This window comes from Pinus tabuliformis, chromosome 5_1, assembly GCF_031772625.1.
Source record: "Pinus tabuliformis cultivar Carrire ecotype Pingquan chromosome 5_1, CPIR1, whole genome shotgun sequence".
In the NCBI taxonomy this organism is placed as follows: Eukaryota; Viridiplantae; Streptophyta; class Pinopsida; order Pinales; family Pinaceae; genus Pinus; species Pinus tabuliformis.
The window spans coordinates 935,610,160-935,627,635 of record NC_142305.1 but is presented as its reverse complement, the minus strand read 5'-3'; the positions used below and the strand labels follow the sequence as shown (position 1 = coordinate 935,627,635).

Sequence of the window (17,476 nt, the reverse complement as noted above, 5' to 3'; positions counted from 1 at the left end):
TATTAATAAAGTGATCATTGATGAAAATTGAAATATTCATTTTGTTTTTACTACTATCATCTTTGTATGAGGCAAGATGCATCATTTCAGTATTCAGATTCATAAATTGTCTAATAAATTTAGTTCTAATGTTGTGATTCATGAATGGTTTTGATTTTAAACATCAAATGTATTTTTTAAAATTTCAAAAAATATTATTATATATTTTTGTACTTGCTGTATCCTCGCCGTATCCGGATCTTGGCTTTTCAAAAATCCAATGGATCCGTATCCGTATCCGTCTCCTGGTAACTTAGCCAAATAGAGCTAGGTTTTCATCACCATCCTCCTTGCCATCCTTCGACTCCATCCAAGTCTCCTCCTAGACACAATCATCCCAAAGCCTCTCGAAGTCAAGAAGGTTTTCCCGAGCACAAATATCTTTGACAAATGATTCCCACAAAGCTGAGAAACCATTCAGTGCCACTGCCATGTTCACTAGCACTGCATCTAAAACCTTCTCCCCAACTGTTGCAAGGTGATCACAAATCTATGTGATCTCATGAGGTAATCAGTGACTGCATCTGATCTGGTCATCTCTATGAATCCAATATCATATTCCTATTTATAATTATACTCTGGAAAAGACTAACCAAGGCATTAAACATCTCCATCATATTCTTCTTGGATACATGAGGGATCAAATGGTCCTTTATGGCATCCATGATCATACACTTGGCCTTCACTTCCTTTTTGTTGTGAGTTGTCAAGTCTCATAGGTCTGTAGGCAGAGTCACAGTGCCCTTGAAAATATCCTAGAGTTCATTCTCTTTTGGTAATGAGTGTAACTGTCACTTTCCATGCTATAAAGTTTGAAACACCATCCAATATGTCCTCAAGCCAGAGGTCTGTTGCTACCATCTCTAAGATCTATTCCACAATCTTTCAAATCGAAAAGAAAAAAAATATAACTTTGAAATTCTCTTACTGTTGGTCCTTCCCTGCAATAGAGATTACTACTGCAAATCCTTGAGAATCTCAATCAAAGATCAAGCTCTGAAGCATGTTAGAATTTGAAGCCCTGGGTGACTTTAATGTCCTTACGATCTCAAACAAACAAGTAGATTGTTGAATTTAATTAACACTGAAATTAAATTGCAGATCAGAGCATTCAATCAGACATAGCTAAAAATTAAACGGAAGCATAAATAATTAATTTCTCACACATAGGTAATTACTTCTTCAAATTAGCTTTCATTCTTTCAAAATTGAAAAAACTTACAAGCAAACCTCCACACACTGCCCAAGAAAAACATCATGCACGCATACCAAAAATGCCCTGACCTGAGCTTGTACAGCCTGCTGAAAACCCCAGCAACAGCACAAAATCACTCTAAGAACTGTAAGACAGCCTATATTGTCTGTTTGTGCAACTGTATGGACTTATACGGACCTGTACATATCTATCTGCATGATTCTACAGAAATGAATGTTGTCTTGAACTACATGCTGCCTAGGAAAGCCTATTCCCTGGCTGTTTGCTCTCTCTCTGTTGCTCAACGACTCAAGTGTGTGTGAAAAAGCCTCTACCTTGCCCTGACTTTATAGTTTTAAATTTTAGCAGAGAACGTATTTTTAAGATTACTCCTAGTCTAAGTATAATTTTAAACTCAACTGCTAAAAACAAGATTTTCAATTTTTTGCTGAAGTGAATTACAAGATAGAATTATTTTTTCCAAAAATAAAATTACTTTTCGAAAATATCATGAACTACTTCTCGCATGTTCACACTGAACATATGTGGAAGTTCCTAACCGAGCTATAATTCTCAACAGTTATCACTGTTACCTTGGAATGAATGTTATATAATTTTTGTGATTCAAGGTCCATAAATGGCAGCCCTCTTTAATTAACAATCTTTGTGGATGAAATAGATGACTACAATAATACACCAGAAAAATCTCATGTCATCTAATGTCTCATGAATGAATTCTTAGTTTACCATTTGAAATATAATCTGGAAAGAGTTTTGGAGTTTGGGGCCTTCAATGTTAAAAGGGAACCTCCCCATAAGCATGTATTTCAAGGATTTAATGTTAAAAACAGAAAACAGGCCTGGTGATTAGGATGTTAGCACTTATCTGCCCCTTTTAGCAAAGCTGGGGGTTGCACCTTTTGGTTGTTGTGTGTCATAATGAGCCTCATCTATAGGGAAGCCACCCTTCAAGTGACTTTTGTTCATCTAAGAAGAGTAGAAGTGGGAGCCTAGGTCACAATGGTACCCCTTACAAGTTTCCCTTTGATTTGTCCTAAGTACTGACCTTGTTTACCTAGCGTGGCAGATTGAGAGGTAACAGACTGGACCAAGGAACATGGATTATTACTGTAATTCAGAATGGACAAACTGTAGAACATAATCATGAACCATGGATCTAAACTTACTTTTAGTGTTTAACCACAGATCACTGGATGAATGGTTAATGTGCTACTTTAAATTATTTTTGTTTTTTTAAGCACTTATCTGACCCTTTTAGCAAAGCCGGGAGTTGGCACCTTTTGGTTGTTGTGCATCATAGTGGGTCTCATCTATAGAGAAGCCATCCTTCAAGTGACTTGTGTTCATCTAAGAAGAGTGGAGAGGTGGGAGCCTAGGTGACAATGGTGCCCCTTCCAAGTTGTCCTTCAATTTGTCATCAGTATTGACCTTGTTTACCTAGTGTGGCAGATTGAGAGGTAACAGACTGGACCGAGGAACATGGATTATTACAGTCATTCAGAATGGACACACTGTAGAATATAATCATGAACTGTGGATCTAAACTTCAGTATTTTTAGTGTTTAACCTCAGATTTTGTATAATGACGGCTAAGTTACGGGATCTGGCACAAGGGGGTCCAGGATCTGCGGATCCAATCTGGATCTGCTTGGATCCGTGCAGGAAACAGCCATGTGGCAGATTGCGATTTGATGGAAACGGATCCTGCATGGTGGAAACAGATCCTGTGTTGTGGAAACGAATCCCGCAAAAGGGAAACGAATCCCGTGTTGTGGAAATGAATCCCGCAAAAGGGAAACGGATCCTGTGTTTTGGAAATGAATCCTGCAAAAGGGAAACGGATCCCGCAAGGAAATCCGACCCTGCCATGGATTTCAACCTAATTGCAATGCAATTTTTAGATTTTAGGTTTCACTTGGTGGTTAATACAATGAAGTGGTCCCTGCTTGCATTATTCCACGAGTGTAATCATGGATGACACTCATTTTTGTACTTACTATTATCATTTATGATATTATCCTTTAGTATGAGAGAGGATGCATCATTTCAGTGTTTCAGTCTTCATATTTATAATCTATCTAAATGATTTCAGTTCTAAATGGATTTGATTTTTGCACTCTAAAAGCATTTTTTCTAATTTAAAAATATTATTATATGTTTTGTACTTGACCTATCCTTGCCGTATCTGGATCTTGGATTTTCAAAATCTAGCAGATCCGTATCTGTATCCGACTCCTGGTAACTTAGAATGACGGACTTTCACAGATCACTGGATAAATGGCTAATGTACTACTTTTAATCATTTTTGGATTATATGAATCTCATGTAAAAGGCTCGACAGCACTTATAAATGCCATGGGCGTCTGATTCTGACTATGTATTTTTGTTGTATTAATAAAAATACAACTTTTTTCCTTGGAAAATAATCTTCATGGGCAGCAATAGTATCCCTGACACCTAGTAATAAATGCGAAATGTAGAAGCAACCTCATTTGTGCCACCAAGTACAATTAACTTGTTCAACAAAGAGTTCCATTGAGTTAAATTTTTTCCTTTATAGGAATTGTGACTGAGTTTTAGTCAGACAACCACATCTGAAATAATACCACCAAGTCCAGTATGGTACCAGACAGAACCATTAAAGAAAACCTAAGTAAGTTGCTGCCAAACCCTTGCACTTTCTCAAACGAGAAGACATATCTTTATATGGAGATGTGTTGTGATCTTTTGTTATTCTTTCTCAACTTTTCACTTCTCCATGACATTAAATATCATTTTCTTGGAACAAGCATACCTTCATATTTGTTGAGCATGGCAAATTAAGAACTGCAATCCTTGTTGTGGCAATAGCCACAGAAGCTGAGCTTGATTGACTTGAACCATTAAAAGTTATAGGTTGACCATTTATTAAGTCCTCGGTTTCTTTCCCTTCCTGAAAGCACATAACAGTAGCTTCAATTGAATCAAGATTTCCAGGAAAATAATAACATGTAAAGCTTCATTCGTTCAAGTAACAATCCTAAGAAAGCAATACCTTTAATATATGCCTCCTTTCAACTTGACTCTGAGAAATATTTCCATGCAATTGAGTGTCACTATCTGCAGGTGCTAAGGCCCAACCCACCTCCCAAGAACTTTGTTCAGATGTGCCTCCATGAGCTTCCAGCAATGATTTTAAAGCGACTGCAGCTTCTGGAACATCCACCTGCTCAAAATATCTCATCAAATGACAAAAAAAACTCGGATTGTGTAGAAGCCAACAAAAGGTTCCACAAAAGTTGAACACCTGCTACCTATATGAACAAACATATAAAACAACAATTAGAATTATACATCTACTGCCTAATCTAATCTCGCTCAATCTATCATCCTGATAGTCAGACTCAACCCTCACCAATAAAGTAAAGATACAGGCTCACTAAAGTCAGGGCTGACTAGTACCATGTTGAACTCAGTCCTTGCTTTCAAGTTTGCCACTTTTTAATGTATCGTCAAACACTAGTGTAAAAATTATGCGTTGCAAATTTAAGTAATTTTTAACACATTGATTATAGAACTTGAAGGATACTGACTTAAACTGGACTTACAGGGACATGTAAGAATGTTTCCTCTTCTTGGATAATACCTGAATACATACATTATTACATACACGCGTACACAAAAATGCATACATATAACATACTACCAGAGCCACAAAAGGGAGATCCTTGAACATACAAGAGCTAGAAGATGGGCCGGTAACCAAGAATGATCCTGACTAGGAAACTTTGCATTGGCATCATTTGACTCCCTCACAACCTGAATAATTGGGTAACAAGTGAGATTGCAGGCTATCACGAAATTTATTTATTTTTAAAAGATCTTAAAATACTGCAACTGCAAATTGTAGTAAGGACAAAATCATATACTTGTATTAATGGAGACAAGAAGACACTAACCTCTGTCATAACATCAATTTTTGCACCAAATATCAGTGTTGGAGTTCCCTAAACAAAGAATATAGATATGAATCAAATCTACATTTGAAAAAAAAACGGTCCATTTATCATGTGGACCTCTTTGAGTCAATTGGAGTAAAACAAAACATACGTAACATGTACATTACTATTGCAAACAAATGAGCTTGCTGAAACCTGTGTACTGGAACTATGTTCCTTTGAAGATAGGAAAGGCTCAATTATTGATGCACAAGTGACAACTATCAGCTCGTCTTGCTTATTTGAATACTTTACATTCTTGAAAGTATTGAAGAAGCTTGGCAATAACAACCCTGAAGCAGACAGAGTTGTATCACCTGATCTGAAAATAGAACATATTTATATCAAAAGCTAAGCAAATTGCTGTAAATGAACTGAATGTTTCCTTATGTTTAAGCAATTATCTAATATTATCCGACTCACGGGCACTATTTCCACTGTTGATATCATTAACTTCTTGAGATCAATACCCTAACAAACACTGTTGGTATCATTAACTTCTTGAGATAAATACCCTAACAAACATGAAAACATACATTTCCAATACAGCTAACCTAGCATTCAATGACGACAAACTGAGGAAACAGCAGAATTGTGAAATTTCATTATTCTTATGCTTTGTAGCTAAGTTATTCTACACGCATGGGACCAAACCAAGTCAAAGAATCCTGTAGAAATGTGAATTGATAGGTCCGTCTATCTTCTTCAATGGAATAGACCAATTGCTTTTACAGAGAAAATAGCCAGTTAAAAATCTCAAACCACTTAGTTCTCAATCGCTTCACCGGGGTTATGGAAGATTCTTCAAAAAATAAAGTGGAAAATAGAAGGAAAAAGTCGTTAGGACCAGCATGTAGCCCAAATACTGTAATTCAACAACAAACAAACATGGAAGAAGATAAGTAAGTATAAGGCCAAACAACACAGATCATGGTAGGTCTTGGCAATGGGATGACAGACTTACTCTGAGTGATAGAAGGCATGTCTTCGCATTTTACGCCCCTTTGGATCCTGGATGGTTGCAACCACAAAACATACATAATTATTAATTACACATTTTATTTTCCCATTGTTTTAAGATATACACAGCGTCTTCGTCGGTCTCATGAAATGAGACGAAACGAAACTTGCTGGTGTCAACAGAGGTTAATTGTAATCCCTTTTTTATCAAAACTTAAAAAAAAATGAATGTAAAAGATTTCCCTTTGTTCGTTCTAGAGGTCGCCCAATTGAGTTCGACCAGGACAGCAGGGGTTGGGTCTCATTTTCGGGAATGGAGGGATTCTATATCCCATTAATTTACAGTTACCAAAGGGAAGATTAAATGGAAAATAACTTACAGGCCCATGGACTCGAACCATAACTGCAGCGCTACCAGCAACATCCAGGCTGTTCTTAACCTCCCCCATCACTCACTGCCCGCTTCTCTCCCAAAATCAATCAATCAATCTGCTTGCTATTCCCTCCCAAAACCAATCAATCAATCTGCTTGCTATTGTTCTCTTCACTCCACCTCAACACTTAATAACTCTCAATGCACCAACTAGAGCGGGAAGCTGTGCTTCTTCTTACCGAATTCCCAGATCCAACCCGTCACAAAACATATTTGTCCATCATCAGCGGGGTAACAACAACACACCATTCAATCCCGATCCCAATCTCCCATCTCAATCTTAAAACACAAACGAACGATAATTCACATTTGCACTGCGAATTGGACCAATCGATCACACTCGATTATCCAAAGGAAGTCAGAGGAAACCCACCAAATTATATAGTATAGGGAGGTAGAAGGAGAATTATTATTATTATTTCCTCTACAAATGAGTTGTGTTTTTTATGTTTTTTTTTGCTATTTTCTATATGAATGTTGTGTTATGAATGTTGTGTTTTTTAAATTTTGCCAAGTGTAAATAGAAATTTTGGCATGATTCTTAGAAAACTAAGCAATTAGCAAAAAAAATAAATCCAGGGACAATTTTTCAGTACTTTTTAGTCTGTAGGAGAGATGGGTCTATCTTCTTCATGTGGGCATTCCATACATTATAGAAGAAGAAAAATTATTTTAACGTCCACGAGGCTAAAGATAGCCTATGGGACAGATTCTTCTTCATCTGCTTGATGTATTCGGCACTTTTTCTATAAATTCTCTCAGCTTTTCGACAAACCCCTCACTAAATAGATTGTCCCAAGAGCTCGTTGTGAGCATATGTGCATAACTTTCCCTGTTGTCTTTAAAGGCCTCACATTCTAAAATGAAATGTTTCCCTGTTTCCACTTTTTCGGAAGAACAAAAAATGCATACTCTTTCCTCCCACACTTCATTTGACCTTTTCCAGCACATGAGAAATAGTCCTTAACTGAGCAATAAGAATTTTGGCTCTCAAAAAAATTGGCCTCTATGTATCATTTATGTTCCTGCATTGTACATTTTATATTCATGCATTGTATTTTTAATTAGTCCTTAACTCAGCGATAAGAATTTTGGCTCTCAAGAGATATTGGCCTCTATGTATCATTTATGTCACTGCATTGTACCTTTTATATTCATGCATTGTATTTTTAATAGGAAACCGCTCGGTTCTCCCGCATTTTATAAACATCATTGTACTCAACAGTGTTTTTGACCTACTTTATGATCATTAATTAAACATAAATACAATTATCTTATCTTATCTCAAAAATTGTGTGTGCCTAAAAAATAAAAATTACTTCAATTGAATTTATTGAATAAATTTTGCTAATTCCAATAAAAAAATTATCATTTAGATAAAATTCTGACCGTAAATTCACCATCTGGATAAAATTCCCACCAAAAATTCACCGAACTGAAACTATCGTCTCAATAGACAACGCCTTTTTTTTCCGTTTAAATGATTAATTTTAAATTGGTAGAGATTCTCCGCTATCTTTTTCATTTAAATTGGGTTAGTTGCCAACATTGACTTTCACTTACAATGCGATGATTGATGGGACCACTTCCCAATAATTCTCAACTAAAAATAACATATATAGCTTATCCCTTTCTTGATTTTAAAAGGTAGGCATCATAATCTTTAATCTTAACAAACACTGAAGGCCATTCTTTGTGCCTTTGTTCCACGACATCATTCCTATCTTATTATTTTCATTATTTTCAATGTTGACTTTAACGTACATGTTCTGATTTTTAAGTGCAAATTATCATACAAATTGTTTTATTAATTTTTGTTTTATGTTATTTGAGTTTTACCAAATACATAAATAAAGTACACAACCTTTATAAATACAAAGTGTTAATTAATAATTTTAACTATAATGAGCATATATTTAACTATTTATTAAAAAACATATAAAGTAAACATATATTTATAAAAAAATCATAAAATTGGTGATATTATGTGGAATTTGACTATATTATATTGATTTTACTTAAATTTATTTTTCATAAATTTATAATTAATTTTAATGTTTAATAAATTAAAATTAAAATAAATATATTTTATGTGATTTTAATGTATTTTTAATTTATTTATTTTTAGAGTAAATATAATCATCATTTGTGGTCCACATAAAGTTATGAATGTTTTTTCTCCTAGAGTATTTATATATGAGAGCATAATCATTTTTGGCGGTCTATTTAATTGGTAAATCTATTTATTTTTTTAGAATTTTAATATTCGGGATGTTGCCTTTATTAACATCTTAGAGTCTTTTTTTAGGAATTTTAGTTCGTGTACATTAAAATAATTTAAAAAAAAAATGCTTGAATTTTGATAAATTTGTAAATTTGATTATTAATATTTTTAAATGATGGAGATGAGTCTCTAATTATGTAGTGAACAAATGGATTAGTGATGGCATAAAATGGGGCGTAAAATGGAATCGACATGTCTTTTACTAAAGCAGGAAAAGAGAAAAGTGGAATAGACACTCTATTTTGGAGCAAAACAAAGAAACCCTAGGGTGAGGAAAGAAACAATCGAAAAGAGAGGGAGAGATGATAAGTTAATTAGGGTTTTTTACCTTGATTGTGTTAACCTATGGTTGTACGTAACTTAGGTTCATGTTAGGGTTTAACCAATAAATTGGAAAGGAAAGTAAACTAATAATATATGGTTAATTTAGTGGAGAGTACTCCAATGCGCTAGAAACTCTAATGCTTAAAAAGACAGAGAGAAGTATGAAAGGAACTCACTAAGAATTCATTGTTGTAGCTGATGTAGCTACTTATGATGAAGAAAAGAGTTGTGGGTAGCCTCTAAGAATGATATGCATCTTAGATGATCCTACACATGCTACTCAACTTTCCTCCAAAACAAGGTTTGTACTTGACATCTAATACAAAGATACCTCCCTTGCCCTAGCTCTGGTGGAACCTTCGTTGAGGTTCTACGGTTTAATTATCTAAGGTATTAGTGGCACTGTGTCAATGAAGTATATTGTAATGATCTAAGCACCCGAAAAATGATAAAAAGTCAATGAATACAATCCACTTCAAGGGGAAACCTCCTTTTACAATGAATACAATACAAAAGATAAGATGGCATGATCATAAAACTAGGTCTTCTTGGTATATATAGGAGACAAAGGGTACAATTATAATGAAAGGGTACAATAAAAGGTTGTAGCCTATATAATAATATAACAATAAAAATATAATAGCTTAATATGTAGGACTTAATAAGGGGTTTTATGTGCTTAACATGCCCCTCCCCTTCAAACAAGTATTGTCCCCAACACTTAACTAATTATGGATATTTCTACGTGAATAAATCATATTCCCATACTGCCTCTTTCATCGATAGGTAGTTCATTTAAAGAGGTACTTAGTAATTGCTCAATTTCATTGTTGCTTAATCCTTGTTTCAAGGATTATTTATGGCTCTAGTATGATATTCTTTCTTCATCAATCTCTAGTAAAATAGTTTAGACTAGGATGTTGTCATCGATTACCTTTTTTAAGCAAGAAACATGGAAGGTTAGATGTACATGTGAATATGGAGGCAACTCCATTTTGTAAGCCATACTCCCAATACTCTACAACACCTCATAGCGGACACAACACCTGGGAGCTAATTTGTCTTCCTTCTTTGTTGCTTGAGGGACATTTTTTTATATGGTTGTAGCCTCAAAATACCATCCCCCCACTTCAAATTCCCTTTCGTTGTGATATTGGTATGCTTGTTGTTTCATCATGTTTTATGTTATAACCAAAGTATCCTTCAATAGTTTGAGAACCTCTTGTTGGCGCCCTATGTGCTCTTCCACTATTAGAACCTTTATAATCCCTTTCAAGGGCGATTTGATGGATGGGATATTATATCCTTAAATTTCCATAAATGGGAACATTTTTCATGAAGTATGGAAGGATGTGGTGTGCCACCGTTATGTCAAGGGAAACCACTTAACCCATTGTGTTTGTTTATGAGATGCAAAGCAACAAAGATACCCTTATAAACACTTATGCATGACCTCAATTTCCTATCGGATTGAGAATGATAAGATGAGATATGATCCAATTGGGTACCCAAGTAAGAAAATAATTTTTTCCAAAAATTTCCAATGAAAAATGGATTTTCATCACTTACAATAATCTTTGAGATTCCGTATAGCTTTTGGATTCTTCCATGAACGCCGTTGTCATTGTGCTTACTTTAAAAGGATAAAAAAGAGATTAAAAATGGGAATACTTTGTCAGTTGATATACTACTACCATAATGACATTATTTCCTTAGTATTTGAGTAAACTTATAATACTAGCAATTGCCCTTAAAGGTGCAAAGATACACTAAAGGAATAAAAAAATTGGGAAGATCATCTTGAAAAGCTAAATTATTTTCAAACTTTAGACGAGCAAATTATTTTCAATGTAATTCAATTCTATATAGAAGAAAGCATTCCAGTCTTGAGATCTCTCTTGCACCTTGTGGGCCCAATGATCAACAATCTTTTAGAAATTATAGAAATTGTTTGTTTTTGCATTTCCTTGTGCAAGCAATTTGTTAGAATATATTCCTGCTCCAATGAAGCAGTTGGAAAAAGCATTCAAATTTTTATTTTTGGACTTTTATCCCCATTCTTCCTGCTTTTTAGCCTTTTAAGAATCTTGTGAGGAAAAGAATTACATCTTTTGATATAATAAATAAATTTAAAAATAAATAAATATTATAAAACTTAGACACGATAATAATAATAAAATAACAAAATCAAATAAAGAGTAATTTATAAAATAAAATAAAAAAATCACCCTGCCCCACTCTCCAAATAAATAAAGAAAAGAATTAAAAACAAATCATGGACAATGTGGTGATGTGATTCCCAAAACTCTTATGGAATACAACCATCGATGGCAATTTAAGGAAGCACCGATGAGTTATTTAAATAGAGATTGAAATTGAACTAAGGGTTCATTTTTCAACAATTTTATCTCTTCTTTACTGCTCAATTTTTGTTATGTGTCGTCTTTTGATTTGCATATGCAATTGAAAAATGAAAATCAAGGATAAACAATTTTTATTCATTTCTACCTTTAAGGTTTCTTGACTATTTACCATTCTACCTAAGAACATGATTACTTCTTAATATGCAGTCATTTTCATACCAATTTTACCATAAAGTTTAAACCCAAAAGTTGAAAAACAGACAAACCATTGGACTGCATATGTGGAATGCTTCGTTTCAAAAATTGAGCGAATGTAAAATATAGCATGCTTTAATGGACTATTGCATTGTAGCAATTCCGATTGTGAATAATAATTCAGTGAAATAAAAAACAAGAAGAGCCTAGTCTTGACTTTCAAAGAGTTGCACCAAATTGCTCTACAAATATCATAAGATCAGACATATGTTCAATTGCAAAACCAACAACCATAACATGAGCAAAAGCCACACTTAATTCTCATTGTAGTGTCATTAGCCTAAATGTTTCCTCCTGATGGAAACAAAGGGTTTTCAAGTAATAAGCTTAAATAACTCAAATGAAATGATAAGCATTGTGAATATATTTTACAATATATGTTATGTTACTTTTGATTCATAACACTCACTCTCGAGTATCTATTTCTTCAATTCCGCTCCTTGACTGTATGGTAGGCACAATTTTTGCAAAAAAATCATGTTTTGAATGAAAACAAAGTTCAACAAATCGTGTTTTGCATGAAAACAAAGTTCATTTATTATATTAGTCGAGGAAAAATATTACATCAATGCATGTAAGTAAATACCAATCCTTCCATTTTACAACTACATGATAGATATCACAGGGCAAAAAAACTACCTTCAAGGATGCTCCTGGCCTTCTGCCATCTATCCAAAAGAGAATAAAAATGTCCATCAATATTAAATTAATTGCATTTGACATAATATCGTAGAAAAATGAGCAAATAGACTTTGATGTTGCATGATCAATTTTTAAGGACCTAAAAATAACTTCGGGCAAATCAAAAATATTTCTTACACACAAATCTTGAATTTTGCACAACATGAGATTTTGGGAGGGGTCTCACTGTCATTGTGAATGAACTTCCTGAAGTCTATTTTTTTCAAATAGATATCTTCTCTCTACCATAGCCTCATTTAGTCATAATTTCAGGGATCTACTAGCATATTCGTCTGCTTTTTCTGATTTTGTGAGAGCAATGCAATGTAGCCTATCTGCCTCTCGCTTAGCTTCATTAGCCTTGAGTTGGAACATATCTGCCTCAACCTATTTTAATCTAACAATAGCCTCTAGTTCCTCTATCTGTTGCTTCTTACTTTGCCTCTCAAATTGCAACTCTGCAAGCTCTCTTCTTTTGTCTTCAAGTTCCCTATCACACATTTTTAATGTAAGACGTGCATTTTTTAAAACAAGCTTTCTCCTCTGCAACAGTTTAAATATTCCTTACAACTTCATGCACCACATCTGCAATATAATTGCAAGCTTCTTGAGCTAAAGGTGATTGATGAGTTCATCGGTGATGGAGCCATCAATGATGTCTCGCAATTCCATTCCACGTGGCCATGATATTCGTAGTGTAATAGTGATATGATGAACTTATCAGTTTAACGTGCACCATGTGTTGATGGTGCTGGAAATTCATCAACCAATGGGTCTCCCCAATGTGAAGTCCCAATTATACCCCACAGCGGTTTGAGTAGGAGCCCCATCCGGAATATCCGCTTGGTTCTCATGTATTCTTATATATTTTCCTTGGCTCTAACTGTCATCAAGAGAGCAGAACATGTGGTGCCTTCGAAAAGTAAGGGGGGTGTGCCTGGTGAGTGTTCGATTGTATGTGTGTCAAATTTCTTTCACCGTGGAGGGGAGGAAAATTGAGCCTCTAAGAGAGAGGTAGTAGTACCACTCTAGTAGAGACACACATGAACAAGAAAGGTTCGTACAACATCAAGTGGAATAGTCCACTGAGATTGGACAGTCATTGAAACCAATATAATGAGTAAGATGTGTTTAATATCCAACGGAATAGTCCACGAGGATGCAACAACAATAATAGCAATTACAACACATTCTCAATATGATAAGTACCAAAATAACTGAAATAGTTCAACTACTTTGGGACAGATGAAAGCAAACATGAATTATAAACACTCGTAGAATAATATTACAAATATTCATAATCCATGCATGAAGAACGTGCTAGCCCATAGGGCTTGTGATATTAATTAAAAGTTCCAAGGCACATGTATTCAATGAACACCACTAGCTCCAATAGTGGAGTGTTGGAGCCACTCCTTGCTCATCAAAAGAACTATCTTATCTCTCTAATGCCTTGCAGGAGGAGCCAAGGTGAAAAATCCTTTGCTCCTTGACTACCCGCATTACTATTTGACTTCCTATGACTTTTCAACTTACATGACTATTTATATTCCATGTGTGTCCTTTGGACTTCCACTTTACAATACATTTTGAATACCCTTTACATATCCATAATGACGATGTGGCAGTGTCAAGCCACTGTTGTTGTAGCGTGCAAAGTGTCTGCTTGAGAATTCTCTTCTTTTCACCTCCATATGACTTGGTGATAAGGAGTCTTCAAAGATCTTAAGTCTTGAGTTGTGATCGCAAACTGATGCCCCTTTTCTTTCTTATGATTGATCCACTTGCATGTTCAACTACAAGAGTTTCCTTCAACATGTTTCCCTCCTTCATATATGTATTCATCATTTCTCCATAGCATGGTAAGTAATTGTATCTTCAATTCACTCATGATGAGACGTCGTCAGTCTAAAAACCCCCTAGTCTAAGACAGTGCAGTCTGATCCATTAACTAAGTCAGAACCAGGTGACAGGTCAGCAGAGAGGGTTCGATGACTGTGCAGTTCAAGGAACAAGGGTGCATCTTGATCCTTGAGATTGCGCAATGCGCAGTTCAGGCTGTGTTTAGGAAGAAAATTGCATAATATGGGAGCTAAGGATGACAGAATGAGGGGACAGGCACTAGATCGGCCTATTGCGTAGTTCTGGAGTACATATGAGCCCAAGTGATTGCAAAATTGCGCAATTCAAGAGCTTAGGGTTGAGGCTTGAGCCTTGAGACTGCATAGTGCGTAGTCCAAGCTAGACTAAGGGAGAAAACTGTGCAGTTCTGGGAGCCAGTGAGGCAGGCTGAGGGGATGGACACTAAGTGAATGCACTACGTAGTTCTGGGAGACAAGGGAGGTTGGGCTATTACACATGCATAGTTCAAAAGCTCAGGGAATGAGCTTGTGGCTTGTGATTGCGCAGTTAAGGCCAGGCTGGGAGGATGAATTGCGCAACTCTAAGAGGCAAGGTCGTGCTTAAGCACTGAAGTTGCGAAATACGCAGTTCTGGGATTGAGCATTGAGGCTGTGAAATGCATAGTTATAGGCTTGAGCACTGATGTTGTGAAATGCACAATTCTAAAGGATTGGATGAGGCTAGGTTGCCAGGAATTTTTTGAAATTTGGCTAAGTGTGGGACTGAAGAGACTGTTGTGAACAACGATATGACTTGATTGTGATCACACACTTGAAACACTTTGGTGACACAACAACATAGATCATCTTGATCATGTTAACAACATATTTCCCTCAATGCGATAAGTGTGACACTAAAGATACACTTTGCGACGACCGTGGCAACACTTGTGCGACAATGCTTAAAACTTTGGGAATGAGTGTGATATATCTCTCTACTAGAATAGTACCATGATGTTGAACTTGATATTGACATGCTTGAAGTGGTGTTATCGATGGAATAGGAGTGGACAAATGAAAGATGATAGATTGAAGCTGAGCAAACCAGAGTGGTGGAAGAAGCCAAGTCGTTCAAGTCAGGTTGGTCACCGAGTACAAGAACCACCAAGACTGGCATTACGTGTTTAGTTTTAATATTAATTATAAAATCCTATCTCATTATTAACCCTCTAATTATTTTTTGGATTATTCTCTACATTATATTAATTGTCTCCTAAATGTAATTTATAACATTAACCCTAAAACTAGATTATTAGTTATATAACAATTATTTTTATTAATACTTAACCCTTAAAACTGTATTTTGATATAATATTATATATAATCTCCTAAGAACTATTTTATCAAGAATTTATTCATACCCCCCTAATAATTACTATTATTCGTGCTCATGTCAACCAACTTATAACTAAATTTAGAATATTAAATAAAATTTAGAATTTTAAATAATTCCTTTCTAACTTTTTATGATTTCTATTTACCTGTTTAACTAATCTCCAACTGTTACTTTTCAATAGCTAGTTTCATGAGCTTACCTTGGGGCAATGATGCATCCTTGCTATTTATACATGAAGATTGTATGATTTCTTCACCTTGTCTTGAGGATGAACCACATTAGTTGGTTCGAAACGTCGATCAAATCCTAATAATGTGATTAATCTGAAAGACATTTCTACAAGATGTTTACATAGTTAGAACAAGTCATATACACAAAGATAGACCCTTGAAACCATCGAAACGGTGTTCTCCACATTGTGCGATAACGAATCATGTGAAAATATGACAGTTTACCCAACTTGCAAAGGGGAACAAAACACTTCAAGAAAGTACATGAAATGAGTTTTCGTGTTTGCGACAACAATGTGCAAGACCAAGGAAGGATCTGAAATTGAGTGAGCCAAAATTTTTGAGGGTGTTGTAGCAGCTACAACACTTGGCAACGCACTAGTGGAATCCCAGCTTCTCTGCCTCAGTTAATTCCTTCTGTGTAGAGCCTTGGTTCTTTAGGAAGTATTGATTCATCGTGTAGATTACTTTGGTCTCCCCACTTACCCCATGAATATACATGGTCCCCTTTATGCCTTCTCAGTTGAACACAACATAAGATTCAGCGATATCATAATGTTTCGAGTTGGGAAGGGTAGTGTATGTCACAAGCTTAATATTTTTAGTGTATAATTTTTCATCTCTGGTGTTTCTCCGTTGCCAGCAGGCCTGTACAGTACCCCATCGAAGTCATGCAGGAACACAAACATTGCTCCGCTGCTAGTGAGCCTGGACAATACCCTGATGGAGTTGCTTGCTTCACCTCTCTGCACAGAAAGCCTTTCTCTTTTTCACCTTTATTTATTTATTTTAAATATCATTGTGCATCGACACTTATTCATTTTTGGGTGGATGAGGGATCCTGACTTATTTAGAGCATAAGAGGTTGTTCCTTCAAAGCATATAGAGACCTCTGATTTAGGTTTTCTCATTTAGATTTTTCCCCTTCTCCTCTTCTACTGATTGGATAAGCATGAAAACACCGAAACACAAAACCAACTGTAGGCATAAGGTTTCCTGAGTAGACACAGGTTCATGGTTGGACCAAAACTCTCCTTACGGACGGATCGTATTTTCCGTCGGAACTTCATCGACCAAAAGATGTAACCGACACAAGGAAGATGGACTGGAGGTTAGCCAAATGTTGAAGTGTCACAAGACTCTTTAGACTTCAGCCACACACATACTAAGAAGCCAAAACAGGTCCAGGCACAACACTTATTCACATGATGAAAACAAAAGGAGACAATCAACAAGAAAGAAAAATAAAAGAAACAAAACGAAAGGAAAGACAACACACAACAAGGAAACAAAACCAGAAGCCAAGCAAAAGAAACTAAACCAAAGCATAATGCAAGAGAAAAGTAAGAAAAGACAAGAGAGACTAAAGAGAACAAGACATGATGGGTGCAAGAGAAGGAAAACTAAGATGCAACTAATCCTACTCCTAACCTAACAACTAGAAGGTCGAGGTCACGTATAATGGAATTTCTAATGT

General features: G+C 35.5%; 1 protein-coding gene across 4 annotated transcripts in view; it reads right to left on the bottom strand.

Annotated features, from left to right (window-relative positions):
• DEG15 (protease-like protein) overlaps nt 1–6,985 on the bottom strand; it is a 131,592-nt gene extending 124,607 nt beyond the window's left edge. The window contains exons 1-8 of one of the 4 annotated variants that reach the window (XM_089433200.1): nt 6,680–6,984; nt 6,573–6,643; nt 6,197–6,243; nt 5,389–5,554; nt 5,194–5,241; nt 4,973–5,053; nt 4,290–4,460; nt 4,050–4,187 (exon numbers count right to left, since the gene is read on the bottom strand). In XM_089433200.1, the coding sequence (XP_089289326.1) occupies nt 4,050–4,187; nt 4,290–4,460; nt 4,973–5,053; nt 5,194–5,241; nt 5,389–5,554; nt 6,197–6,243; nt 6,573–6,641 (720 nt within the window). In that variant the 5' untranslated portion in view covers nt 6,642–6,643; nt 6,680–6,984. Of the gene's footprint in view, nt 1–4,049; nt 4,188–4,289; nt 4,461–4,842; nt 4,901–4,972; nt 5,054–5,193; nt 5,242–5,388; nt 5,555–6,196; nt 6,244–6,572 lie in introns of those variants that run through there. The other 3 variants (XM_089433201.1, XM_089433199.1, XM_089433202.1) reach the window with 3 other exon arrangements.
• Nucleotides 6,986–17,476: the final 10,491 nt, after the last annotated feature.